The sequence below is a fragment of the Polypterus senegalus genome, chromosome 3 (genome assembly GCF_016835505.1).
Source record: "Polypterus senegalus isolate Bchr_013 chromosome 3, ASM1683550v1, whole genome shotgun sequence".
Taxonomy (NCBI): Eukaryota; Metazoa; Chordata; class Cladistia; order Polypteriformes; family Polypteridae; genus Polypterus; species Polypterus senegalus.
In genome coordinates, this window is record NC_053156.1 from 42412204 (window position 1) to 42426593 (window position 14390).

General features: G+C 39.7%; 1 protein-coding gene across 1 annotated transcript; it reads left to right on the forward strand.

The window, feature by feature from the left end:
• The first annotated feature begins 5466 nt into the window (after window positions 1–5466).
• si:ch73-265d7.2 (C-type natriuretic peptide) lies at window positions 5467–14112 on the forward strand. The gene is given in 3 exon segments (XM_039749634.1): window positions 5467–5760; window positions 8642–8957; window positions 14006–14112. Coding segments are annotated over 3 exon segments (528 nt in total). The 5' UTR covers window positions 5467–5655.
• Window positions 14113–14390: the final 278 nt, after the last annotated feature.

The window sequence follows — 14390 nt, forward strand, 5'->3', positions numbered from 1 at the left end:
GTATGTATTTTTCTACTTTTTCAGTTATGCAGGGTCACCAGGGTGGTGCCCCAACTCTTTGACATTGTTTTGTCACTTTACAGTTAATTATTATTATATTAGTTCTCTTGGGTAAAGTAAGAGAGAAGGAGAACCAACTACTGACATCTTGTTTCATGTTTCCTTTGTACTAGTTCAATTGTTTTAAGGAGAATGAAAACAAGTTTATTCCTATAGCACATTTTAAACAACTAATTGTTGGCCATCGTGCTTCACAGAAATATGACAAGCTATAGGTAAAGAAGAGAGAGTAGAAAAATGATAAGTTAAATAAAAAGACATAAAAATAGCAACAAATAACACCTAATCAAGAGGAATCTCTGCTAATTGACAACCATAAAATTATATACAGTGTGAATACTAGAGGTCGGTGTTGCCCCTTTAACACCAACAGGCAGACATGCAAGACACGGGATAAAAGCACCAAGAAGACTTTTTACTATTTTTCTTGTAGGAATAGTGCCTCCTTGCACCACAGCCACACTAAACAGGCAAATAAAACACTAATCACTATAATAATAAATACAATTCTCTCCTCCACACCTCTCAGCAAGCTTTGTCCACCTCCACCCAACTCTGGCTCACTTGCTGGGTTCCCAGCAGTCCTTTATATAGTCCTTGACCCGGACGTGCTTCTGTCTTTCCATCCCCGTGACTTGTCAGCACTTCCTTGTCACATGGAGAACTTGCATCTTCTTCAGCCCAGAAGTACTTCTGGGCTATGTAGAAAGTAGAGACTCCCAGGTCTCCCTGCAGCGTCTCCTGGCAGCACCCACGGTACCCAGCAGAGCTGTGAAGCCGAACTTCAGATCCCATGGTGCCCTGAGGAGATTTGGGGCACTGCTATGCTGCAGGGAAGCTGCCATCTAGGGTTCTGGGGGAGGCAGTGTCTCAAATTCAGCTGCCTTCCCAAGTCTTTCATTCTTTGGGTGCCCCAGGAGGGTTGAGCTGCCGGCCATCCATCACAACTGTGTCAATGAAAAGTATAGACACTTGAACGTTTTCCTATTTTATTCTTAATTAACATTAAACCACAGTGGATTTCATTTAGCTTTTTTGAAGTGGATATTAGCATTATCCCTTTCTATTTCTTAGCATACAGTACCAGCAGTATTCAATGTTTCAAAGGGGACCACTACTCTGCCTGAATAATATGTAATGTAAAATGTAAAATTAATAACAAAAGGAGAGGAGGAGCAAGATAGTGAATAAAGAAATGATAGTACTGCCAGTAATTTTGTTCCACTTCAATAGTGAATAAAGAAATGATAGTACTGCCAGTAATTTTGTTCCACTTCAAACACTGTTGCCTCTGATCGATATTTGTAATTAATTTTGGCCACTTTGCCGAGATCTGTCTTTTTCTGTTGATCAGGATCTCAAAAAATTCACCTTAAATCTATTGTGATTCAAAGTTGTATAACAATAAAAGATGAAAATGTGAAAGGGTGAATTTTTTTTACAGACATTGTCTGCAATTAAACATTAGGTCAATAAAGTTTACATTTACATTTATTTGCTTGACAGATGCTTTTATCCAAAGCAACTTACAACATAGTTGAGTAAACATCAGTCTGTCCAACGTTTACTCAATTATCCAATGACAGTTGTTTTTGCCTGAAGAATCACTACACTTGGACACAAAATAAAAAAAAAAAACTTTACGCACTGTAAGATATCTAAACTCTTTTGGGATTCCCCCCAATGGGACGACACGCGGAAGAGCGTTCTGAAGCAACTGCAAGGCTCTCAGTGCTGTTGCAGATTGACGGAAAAGTGAATCCAAAAAGACCGCGGTCATGCTATAAGCACCTGCCGTCGATGGGTGATGCACAGGACATTATAAATGCAAGGGCCCAGAATTACTTGGCCATTAACCTGGCTCCGACCCTGCCTGATTGCTGTGTCTGTGTATAGGAGAGTGTCAGATCCCACTACAATAAATAACAGGAATGCTGTTCCTGTTTCAAGCTGATTTTTGCTAAAGCAATAAATCTCAGCCATGTGTTTTGTGGTGCAAGATGGACTCACACATCACAGACACACACGTGCTCACAATGCTGTAATAAGCAGTATACACGCTTACAGATGTTGACTATATGAGCAGTTCACGCTGACTGAGACCGAGCATGTAAAATGATTACCCACAATCCCGCAGCGAGAGAGAGAGAGAGAAGAACCATCGGCTCAGTTGTGATCACATGACGCTTGGCAGACAAAGTGCAGACATACTACGCGTATTGCAAGACCTTGATCGTTTATCAAGTTAAAATGAATTAAAAATTTTAGTTCGACTTGCAAAACACTCGCAGACAAAGTTACTCACAATCCGAAGTTTTACTGTATGTCCAAATCTTATTGGAGAATTTCATCACAAAGGGTTATTAACAGAAAAAATGTGTACATGGCCAATCCTAGCAAGTGAAAAGATGAAGTCAAATGAATTAACACCAAAAATGTTGATCTGTTACACAGCAAATTGGTTAAATGCGTATCAATAGACTATACTGAAACAGTTGGTGGTGATGGTGTGGAACATGAAAACATCAACTTACAATATACTGAAGAATATGTACAAACGTTAACACCGTCTGGTCTCCCACCGCACAAATTACTGTAGAAAGAAGGCTGTATCCAAGAAAGGTAATGTAGTACATCTTCAGGGGATAACATTAGACAACAGAGGAGATCTTGATATGCCATTTGTATTAAAACGTTAACAGTTTCCCATTAGAATAGATTTTGCAAAGTCAATTAACAAATCACAGGACAAACATTTGAAAAAGTAATTTTATTTAATAGAGAGAAAGAAACGAAATTCAATCACTGGCAGTTATACATTGCGTTGTCACGATGAAAGTCCAAACACATAATCAAAATTCAATGCGATATTGATGATAATTTTATTCAAAAAATAGTTTTTATTGAAGTTTTACAGTAAAAGTGTAAGTTTAAAAAGTATTTGCGTGTTAATTTCAAATCCAAACATAACAAAATCATATAACCTAACAAATAACTCTAACGTAACATGAAATTAAATTTACTTTCAAATTATTATGTATTATTATTTTTTTAATATGGTTAACCACTCACTGTAATATAAAATAGTGAGTTCTATTATGCATATGTAACAATTTCCATGAAAATAAAAATCTATTTAAGTTGTACATCCGCACCACCGTACGCAATCGGCTGAACTGCACAGTGGGTAGCTATTTCTCTAAGATGATGCAGTTTGATCTTGCAGATATTATAATAGAATGAATCTGCAAGACCGAGAGACCATAGCAACATGGCTCCTGAAGGAGAGCTGGTCATTGATTGCCATCATAAGGTTACATACTGACTTACTGGTTGTTAGTCAATAATAAGTCAAGCTGAGCTGAGACAGGGGGCTAAGGAGATGGATGAAATGTGTTAACAAGAAGGTCCGTCTTTGCCAGGCTAAGCGGGAGATGGCGTTCCTTCATCCAGGTTGCAGTATCAGTGAAGTTAAAACTTAGCCTATTAATGTGACCTAATCACATGTTTTTAACTGAGATTTAATTTTCCTTTTGAGACAATGTCAGTAGGATGAAGCTATATGGACCAAGCGAGGGTAATTCCACACCAGGCCAGGGGGTGACAGGGTGCACTAAACCTTCTTCTTCTGTCAGAAAATCACTTCTGGTTCCGGCACCTAGAATAATGTCACTTCCGGTTACAACGTCAGAAGAAGGTCACTTCCAGTTCTCTTACATCATTACCAGTCTTGGCATTTAAAGCCGACATCTTAACCACTTATCATCAGTTCTTGTTTGGACTCCTTCAAAGACACTATTGTCTCACTTCCAAAACCCATTGCAGCCAGGGATAATATACTGGTGGCTGCCCCAAACTTTTTTACATGTGACAAGTCTGATCTTTCCACAATAATAAAATGAAATATAATTGAATTAAGAAAAATGATCAAGAGCTGCTGATTTAATTGCCTGAGAGATCTGATTACCTGATGACCTGAGAAATCTGGTGGATGAGTAGAGACAAAGGATAAAATGCACCCCCTATGTCAAAGGGAGCCAATGGAGAGAAGCTCCTTTGGGGGAAATGTGATGTCTTTTATTACTGATAGTCAAAACTTCAGCAGCAGCACATGGAACTAATTAAAACTAATTGAAACATTTAAAACAAAATTATCTAACCTTAGTGATAATCCTAATCTAAAAAAATCTACTTTTGATAACAGTCATCAATAACAATCAAAAATATTACCAAGGCTTCTAATGTGAGAACTCATATTATACTGGTGGACCTGCTAGTTGCTGTAGATACTATTAATGGACATTGGAGGGTCAAAAAGTGTGATCTTTGTTCTTGATGTGTTTAGTAGAATGAAAGTTTGATGCCATTATCCATTAATATCATCAAGGCAGCTAAAGAGAGCATTTAGAGTATCCTTATCATTGGATTTCAGAGGCAGGTAGAAGAGAGCTATTATTCCCAGGTATTTAAACTTTTTGAAAACTGATCTCATCCTTCATTTTAAGATTTTATGCCATCTCTTAGTCAATAATATCAATGGCAAAGATAAATGTGGGTCTGCTCATGGCCTGTTTTCAGGATATAACAGCGTCACATGAAGGGGTGGAGTAATGTGTTTGTGGGTGGAGTTACCATGTTTGTCAAGGGAATAGCAGTCAGTTCAGTTCACAAACCTTGGGGTTCAAGTCAAGTTTAAGTTCCACCTTACTGTACAATTCATTTTTATTGCTGTAATAAGGAAATAACAGATGAGAATGACTAGTTTGAGCGGTAATAAAGCTAAACAGTCAAATGACTAAATTCATTTTTTTATTGCTTTCAGTCAACATATGAGAGCAGGAGGTTTAATACAATCTAGGTGTCCCATCATTCGAGCTTTGGTGCTATTCAAGCATGTCTGCCATTGCCAGTCTCATTAAAAGCATACAGGCTGCCTCTTGCGGCCATTCTCTGTAGAGTCTCAATGCCGACAAGCCAGTGCTCCCCTACAAACCAGTTACATGCAGGCATCCTAGTCCTCTCAGTTAAACTTTGAAGCAGGACCCATCATTCTGGCTTCAAGCACCTCTTCACACAGCTTGTAGTTTTCATCAAAAGCCTTGGCTGGTACTTCCTAGTAGGGCTGGCAGATGAAATACAAAATGTGTGGCCTGGTACTTGGGCTGTTGTGCTTATAAGGGTTCATCACAGAAGTAACCTGCTCAGCACTTCTCAGTCTGAAACGAGGGCACTTCAGCTTACTTATTAGCAGCTCCATTACAAGAAGAATGGCACCAGAGTGTGTAAATCTTAAATGTAGGACTGAAAGGAGTCATTAAAAGAAAGAAAGAGAACCAGAGAAAGAAAGAGTAGAGCAAGAAAGAAATGATTTGGGGTGGGGGTTTCCAAGGGGATTCATGCAGGAATGACTGACATCACATTCAGAAACCTTTAAATTTCCCAGAAAAACTGGAAACGAGCAGAATCTGACCAGTCCTGAATCCATACAGGACAGAATAAAAAGCGATTAACTGGAAAGATAAAAGTGCAGAGAAGCCTGATTGTTTGAAACAAATTTTTGATTTTTTGTTTTTTTTACTCCTTTTGACGACATCTATGATGAACATGTTCTCACCTTCTTCATCACTCATCATTATTGTTCTGCCCATGTTCGCTGTTTTTATTCAAGGGAGGCCAGCGGCTCATCGCAGACAACATGAGGTAAGTCTGCCCTGGTTAAGTCTTATCTATGTCTAAGGAAAATAAAGATAAATATGTTAAATGCTATGGGGTATGTCATCGGAGTGAAGGAGTACATGAAGCAGGTGGATTCTCAATGAATATTAACATATATTTGAGTATACTTTGTGGGATAAATAATAATACTGGATTAATAAATTCTTAATGCATGAACAAAGAAGATTAAAAATAGTGTTTAGACTTTAAGGGATTTTTTCAATAACTGGGTGAGGTGAAAGGAGTGATAACTGCTGTATGTCAAAGAGTGCAATCTGCAAATCTAACAGCATCCCAGTATGTACATCTGTTAACAAACAGCCTGAATGAGCTGCAAAAATACACAGAAGCTTTACATAGAAGGCACTATAAATAGATAGATAGATAGATAGATAGATAGATAGATAGATAGATAGATAGATAGATAGATAGATAGATAGATAGATAGATAGATAGATATCAGTGCACTTTTCTCTTACCTTCTGTCCATTTATGTATAACACAGCATGGGCTTCGCCACAGTTCAACTCTAAAAGGAACAATATAATCAGAAAATAGCACATTAATGATAGAAACGCTGTGTTTTCAACTCTGAAATCTATTCCGTGCACTGTTTGTGTGTTTCTGTAAATATACAACTGTGTATATACTGCGGATCACAGATTGTAATTTGGACGTTCCCGGATTTTGAAATGTGGTTCAGCACTAGACAGTTTCTTACGAGACGCACTGCAGGCTTACGAAGCTGTTCGTGTCATCTGGCCGACAGCAGGGACAGCGCCTGGAGCGAAGGTGACTGTCTCTATAAATGAAAGATAAATACTGAGATGACGAAATGAGAGCAGTGGTTAACAGTCGGTGAACATTCAAAGTTTACTTTTAAACATAGTTTGAAGCTTAGTTAAACATTTAAACATTGGTTTCTTTAACTCAATTTCCACTTGGCAGGTTATCTTACTTTTGTCCATGAGGTTCGTAATTATATATTCTTCTTCTTTAAACTGCCTGTATACACCGCCTTCAGTACCAAGCATTAGCACACGGATTGCTTCCCTGTAAATAAGTTACAAAGCTGGAGGCAAAAGTTAGCGCGTCCTACGGGTCCACTTTGAGCTGAAGTCTCATTCACTCGATTTTTTCTTAAAGTCAAATCCATCTTATTGTCATGTTTATCAAGTACAAAGAAACTCTTACTTTCATCTTGCCTCCTCTTTCACACTTTTTTCAATGACGTCTGTTTTGTAATAATAAGTTGCTGCATCGTGATAAGTTCTGAATATCTCACCGTCCCAGGATTGCTCAGATTGTTGCACTGTGTCGTTTAAATTCTGTAACATCCGATGTCCGTTTGACTTATGCGTTTATGCGTGATGCGTATGTAAAATAAGGTAGTCTGCTTCAGGTGCTGTCCAACAGCACTTGTCCTGAAAGGTGTCTGTATTGTAATTATTATTATTACTACTTCTGTTTAATTATTCCTCTGCTATTTGTTTAAGTATTTGTGCTGTCCTGGGTTTATCTTGCTTTAAAAAGCTAACGTGGCAAGCCTACCCCTAAATGTACATGCATTAAAAAGTGCAAACAGATAGATAGATAGATAGATAGATAGATAGATAGATAGATAGATAGATAGATAGATAGATAGATAGATAGATAGATAGATAGATATGAAAGGCACTATAAGGCAGTAATATCAACATTAGGATCATGCCATATTTTCTGTTATATCAGTCAGGAAAACGTTCATGAATACCCACAGAAAGAAGAGAAGCACCAGCAGGTAGTCCATCCTTGATAGCCAGATGTAGCTGCCTGCTGCTGCCCTTTTGGCACTAAATTTGTCCTCAGTATGCCAGCTAAAGCAGCTCATTGCATTCCTTTGCCCTTTGCCGACTGTTAAGTAATTTGTGCAACTTAAATGCCGCTTATAAAGCCTGAATGTCACACAGTACTTAAAGTTTGGTTTACGCCACTCATTTGGGATTTGGCAATGTGTGTTCCAAAGTAATGCAGCATCACTTAGCTTGAAAAAACATAATTTGTTTCTAAACTGTAAACCAAGGACTCCTCCTAAACTACAATTATAAAGCATCTCTCATATTACTTTCTGCTTATATAAATGAGATGTTCTTCATATTTCTGACTTTAAAACTTAGTGTAGGTCTTCAGCTGAGCAGGAAAGCCTGTCATAAACATTATAGTGTCAAGAGGGGCATGTCACCTAAAACAAGCTTATTTGGCAAGCCAGGGACCAGGAAGACCTGTTTAATTGGCAAGTTTGGCAGTGGCAGCACATGAAATTTGAACAGTTGTGAATGCTGACTAAAGTTTTTTTGCTTTTGTTTCAGATGTGGTTATTTGTGTATTTCTATGGTCAGACATGGCTGTTTTCTTCCTTCTTATTGCAGCATAAACACAAGGCACTGTTGTCAGCAGAGGTGCTGTTGAGAAGCCTGGCATACTTAATAAAGCATTAGCCATGTTTCCATAGAACACCAGACATGTACCAATGCCATTAACCAAGTGTTTTTATTAGGCCCATTCTGCTGTCACTCTGGATTCTCAATTCACTCTTCACAGAGCACTGCCGTGTCATTGGCTCAGCATCACACAGACCTCCAACCTCAGCCACCACTTTTTCACATAGCCCAGGCTGTTCAGAGCAGAAGATCTTTTGGATCTTTTGGATGAATAGCCCCTTGCAAACAAAACCCACTAATGGTGCCATTGACAAAATCTGATTCAGATCCCGGCCACTTACAACACAACAGTTTCACTCATCTGCTCATCACTACTGACCAATCAGCCTGTCTGACCGCATCTCACAGGTCTAAAACCTGTACTAATTTGTTCATCTTCTACTTAGACCCTAATTGACCTGTTTGGTAAGGAGTTGGGTGGTTTGCTGGCAGACATGGAAGTCGTGGAGGGTTCTTCAGGCGAAGATGCAAGCCTTCCTCTCAGACATTCGTCCTTTCTCCCTAGAAGGAGGGGCATGCGTGATGCCATGGATACAGAGGCTGTGACTGGCAACCAAGCATGGCTTCGCCTCTTCAAGGACTTCATGAGCAGCCAGAAGATGTTTCGTGGGCGAACGAAAAAGACTCAGGGTCGTGGCTGCTTTGGGATGAAATTGGACCGCATCAGCTCCATGAGTGGCCTGGGCTGCTAGTTGCTAGGATGTGACAAACCCCTTCTTGGGAGGTAAGGCCTGCAGGATTAACTTCTCAGGGCACAGAAGTGAAGGGCTGGTGGGCTGAAACAGCTGGCAGACATAGAGAAACACTGGCTGAGAGTGAGGTCAAATGATAATTCATCGGAGGGTGAAAGAATGGGGAAAATTACATTGTGGCATAGGAAAAATAGTCAGCATCCACTGTTTGCTAAGGTGACGAGCTTGTCCTGGACTGCCATTACCCTTTTTAAGTTTTAGGCTTACTAAATCTTTTATTGACATTTCTGTTTATGCTCATGTGAGCGAGGAACTAAGCCTGTATTTCTGTTTACTGGATATCTCAACAGAACACCCTGACCAGTTTTAGATATCTCATTACTTAGATGATTGGGAGATTTCTGTTTTTAATCTTTAATAGATTTATAAACCTTTCTGAAAGGATGTTTCCACTTTATCATTATAGGTGGTTGAGTGTAGATTGATGGGCAAAATGATACATTTCTGCATTTGAAGTTACAACACAATGAAGTGTTTAGAAGGTGAGGGCCCCAAAGATAACCGATTTCATATCTAATTGTGAGGGCACCGATCTCCAAGGGGGGCATGTATGTGTATGCATGTGTGTTCATGATCACTAAATCTAAAACCATTTTTGCACAACTGTTGTTTGAAATGAGTATGTTTAGAAAATGACAAATAGTACAGCACCTTTTATATTTATTTATGTTAACCGGCATATTCTATGTCTCTCTGTTTATATACTGTATACATTTTTGCATTGTGGCTCCACCACCATAACCTATCATTTATTAGGGAGGAGCGAAAACTTTTCAAAAATTTCCATTCCCTGATCCCCAAAACATCGATATCTCGATGATGGGTGTGTTTGTCTGTATGTGTGTGTGTGTGTGTGTGTGTATGTGTCACAATTTCTTGAGGACAGTCAAGAGCTAAAACAGCTTGATGGAAAAATACCAAATTTGAAACTTAAGCCTGTCATGAGATGGCAATATGCTGATTAGTTTTGAGCCAGGAGAAAGAGGCACTCTAGAGGAACCCTCAAATACCATAATTCTGCAAATTAACTATGAATTATTCTTATTAACTGCTGTCATAATGACCTATTTTATGATCAGAAAGAATCAGCATCAGGGCAGTAAATAATTACTGAAATGTTATCGAATAGTTTGGGTAACTTGGCTCCTAGTGCGCCAAGCCTACTGACACTCACGTGCGAATTTTAGTACAAATTTTTACTATAGCTTTAATAAACATCTATTCATCTTTCCAGCCTACCTGCTTACTTACTCCAGTCTCCTTCCAAATGCATGCAGACAGGACCAGCACGTTAAATAACGACATCTGAGGCAAGGCACATTTTTGCCTCACCCTCCCCATACTACTAATAAATTTTTATACGGTTGAAGTTGATACATTTAATGCACATACAATACATGATACAATGTTCATAATATAATACTCCCATGATTCAGTACATCAGAACAACAGGCAAAATAATACAAAAATTTTATGTTTTGAAAAAATGCATAAAAAAATTCTGAAAATAATTAGCTTAGAATTAAAACACACAAAATAGGCATTAACAATAACACAAATGTATAAATTCTTCTGTTTGACTCATATTTCTGTTGAACTTTGCGATTGTGAAATTGAACTTGAAATGAAACTCATCTCTTTCACTCATTCGCTGCAGCAGGTTCAAACTTTGTCCTGAGTGATAAAATCTGCCTGCTGTTTTGAACTAAACACATGCAGAATAAACTTAGGAGACGCTAAACAGACATCATACCTGTGGCTGACTTCTTAAAAACATTCCAGATTTAATAATTTTGTAAAGTGAGAATCAATATATACACAGCACAATTTGTAAAAAATCAGGAACGTGAACACCAATATCTGTTACATCAAAATGTGCATGCACCGTTTAGATGCTCAGAAGCTCACAGTGCTGCATAGCATTATGAACTATAGCCAAAAGATAGTTTTAAAGTTCTAACATGTAAAAATTTCTTACACATTTTAAAGGCTGTATATAAAGTATGCTCTAAATATGTATAGGTATGTAGCTCTTACAGTTTATACTTAATTCTCATTTTTACTATTTTTGTGTAATAGTAAAATAAAACCCCTTTTGTATTCTTATCCTGACCAAAGTATCAGATGAGATGATCCCCTCATCACTTCACCTCACACGCCAGCCCTGCATGTAGAATGCTTTCACTGGCAGCCTGATGAGCTCTGTTTGGCTGAGGGTGCCCTGAAATAGACTGGACTGCTGGTTTCTTCTTTATACTTGCTGCTGACTCACTTTTTTACCCTGAATTAGAGTAAGCAGCTTAACAAATGTATTTGATACACATTGATGAAAGAACAAAATCAGAGCATGCGCTACTAGACTGTAATTACAACCTTCATTGCTAAAGTAACAATAAACAAATGATTCTAACAGAGAAACAAAACATGACCACAAAAACAACAACAAATCAACAGTATTTGTGAACATGAGCAATGTGGTCTTACAGTCCCTCAGTATCACCTGTGACTGGCCTTTGTAGACACCCCCCCTATGGTTAACAGGTCTGGAGTCAATAATTTCTGAATCAGCTTTCAGACGTTATCCCATTCTTTCAGTAGAGCCCAAGAAAGGTGCTGCCATGTCTCCAGATGTTGTGATTCAGAGCGCATTCCAAAGGTGCTCTGTAGGGATAAGGTAGGCCAGTCTTCATTCTTTAGGACAGCTGTGGGTAAGGCCTGGGGTAGGTCATGTTAGGGTTGTGAGCAGAGGGTACCTGACAGGTCACCTTATTTGCAGCATAGGGCTTGTCCTTCACTCTCCTGTCACAACAGATTCAACAGCAGTATGGGACAAGTCAAGTCAAGTCAAGCTGAGGAGCATGCACTGGTACAGTGCATTGCCGCACCCACTACATGGCAAAACAACTCGGGATCCCGGTTTGCAACCCCCCAGGCAGACACGCGGTCCAGTCCCACCCTCCAGAAATAACCCTCTACCTACCGTAGCCAGGTGTTACGTGGGCGACCCCTTTGTCTGGTCCAGCCACTTGGGTCCCCAACAATGAGGATCTTATGAGCCGGATCACCCTTAGGGAATCGCGCCACATCTCCATAGTGCCATAACTAATGCTCCCTCACAATGCAGGAAATGTGCCTCATTCGGGACTCCATGAGCAATCACTCATTCGACACAAAGTCAAACCAACAATACCCAAGGATTTTCCGGAGAGACACAGTACCAAAGGAGTCCAGTCTTCATCTCAGATCACTGAATAGCGTCCATGTCTCACAACCATACAGCAAGACAGGAACCACCAGGACTCTAAAGACTTGGACCTTCATCCTTTTGTACAGATATCGGAAGTGCCACACACCCCTTTCCAGTGATCCCATGACCCCCATGCTCTCCCAATCCATCTACTGACTTCACAGGAAGAGTCCCCAGAGACATGAATGTCAGTGCCAAAGTAAGTAAACCTCTATGGCAGTAGTATGGGAGGTACATATGAAATGATCTCTCAAATGGACCAGTCTGATGCATTAGTCCTGCTCTGGCATGCTTATTTGGAGACAACCAGATCTGTCCTGCTGATCCATTGAAGCTTTTTTACAGTCTGAAGACAACAGAGAAGCTTAATATAGAATGGTTAAGGCTTTGGCCTTTAAACCCTGCAATTGTGGGTTCAAATCCCACCACAGACACTGTGTGACCCATACCAAATAACTTCACCTGCCTGTGCTCCAACTGGGGAAAAAGAAATGAAATGTAGCCAACTGTATTTCAAATGTTGTAATTTGCTTTAGATAAAGGCATTGGCCAGATTTGCTTCTGGTGACATTTGAAACATTATGGAATGCACAGAAAACTGACCAACAAAAGTGTGGCCTTTGTCCAGCATGGCCTAAACTTTGAATAAAGGAAATCGGTACACATGGACTTTGTTGGGTAAAAGAGCATTTGATGAGCTTTTGACCCTCACTGGTCAAACTGGATTGCTGGTCAGAGGACTAAAACAAATTGACAACTTCATTTTTGTGAAAGAACAAAGGCTAGTGCTTGAGTTTTCTCATCCAGAAAGTCTTTGTGTTTCTCTTTTCCATCATTATAAAGTATATATTGGATAAAGCAATCACATTTAATACTCAGCATGGCTATTTTTGAAACAAGGTTCTTGAACGCTGTATTTTTCCCATCACTCCCCCTTCTATAATTGTTATATTGTTTGTGATATTACATGACTTTATAAAAGTTTCTAATATCAGCAGTTAACCCTAACTGAGCAACAAAACTAGTGTTGAGTACCTGTAGTTTAATGGTTAGCTTCTAACAACATGATGGGGTGCCAGCAGTTGATGGTGTCCAATGAAAACTCACAATCGGAAATTGAGTTTCTTATGTAGGGGCTTATTCTTCATTTCATTTAATTCTGAGCCACAAGGCTGAAATTAATCCTTGGCAGTGCAGCATGCAATGCAAGAACCTCCTTCAAGTACATTCGCTCCAATTACTAGTCACCATTTAAAGCAGACACACATGTCTTTAGATGCTGTGATGATGCGGGTTCGCTCCATGCTCCCATCTGGGAGCTCTTGAACCCGACACCGATGAGCTGGACAGTGAGGCACAACAATGAAGCAAGGAGATGATGCAAAAAGTGACAAGTGCTTTTATTAAAAATCAACAAACCCAAAAACAAAGTGTCCAAATTAAAGTGCAGTGCATCACAACGTCATTAAATAAATAATCCAATAAAAGCTAGTAAAAAACGTGGAGGTTAAAATCCAATAGAAAAAAAAATCCTTTAAATACAATGAGGTTACAATAATGGCTGGAAGCAGTCTTTTGTTTAAAAATCTGGTGCACACTTCTTTAACTTCCCTGCCTCTCCCTTTTGGGCCCCGCAACAGGGGAGTCGCCGTACCAGCAAAATGCAGCTCCTTCAATACTAGTTGGGTAGCCCTCAGATCCCTGGCTATGTCGGAATCCAGCCGGACTGAGATTTGGGTTTTTTCCCCCAGCGGCCAGGGCGCTCACGCTGAGGCACAACACGCCCAAAGCCTCCACGACTCCCGCTATCGTCAACGGCCAGTCACACCAGCTCCTCACAATTGCTCAGCTGGAATGACCGCTTCAATCTGCCCCCTCTGAGAGTTGGCCAAACACTCCTCCGGGGCTCTCCTACCAGCTGCCTGCCTTTGCTCAAGCTAACCTGCTGTCACTCACTCACACCAGCTCTCCACTTCCTGCAACCTTCTTCTTCTCCCTTAACCTCCTGTTCTTTCTTCTCTCATTCTTTTTTTTTTTCTTTCCTCCTAGCCACTTAGTGCTTCTATTTATTATGGGGACGTGAATCAGATATGGCAATTAGCGGCTCCCGGCACCAATTACGGATGCGGACGAAGC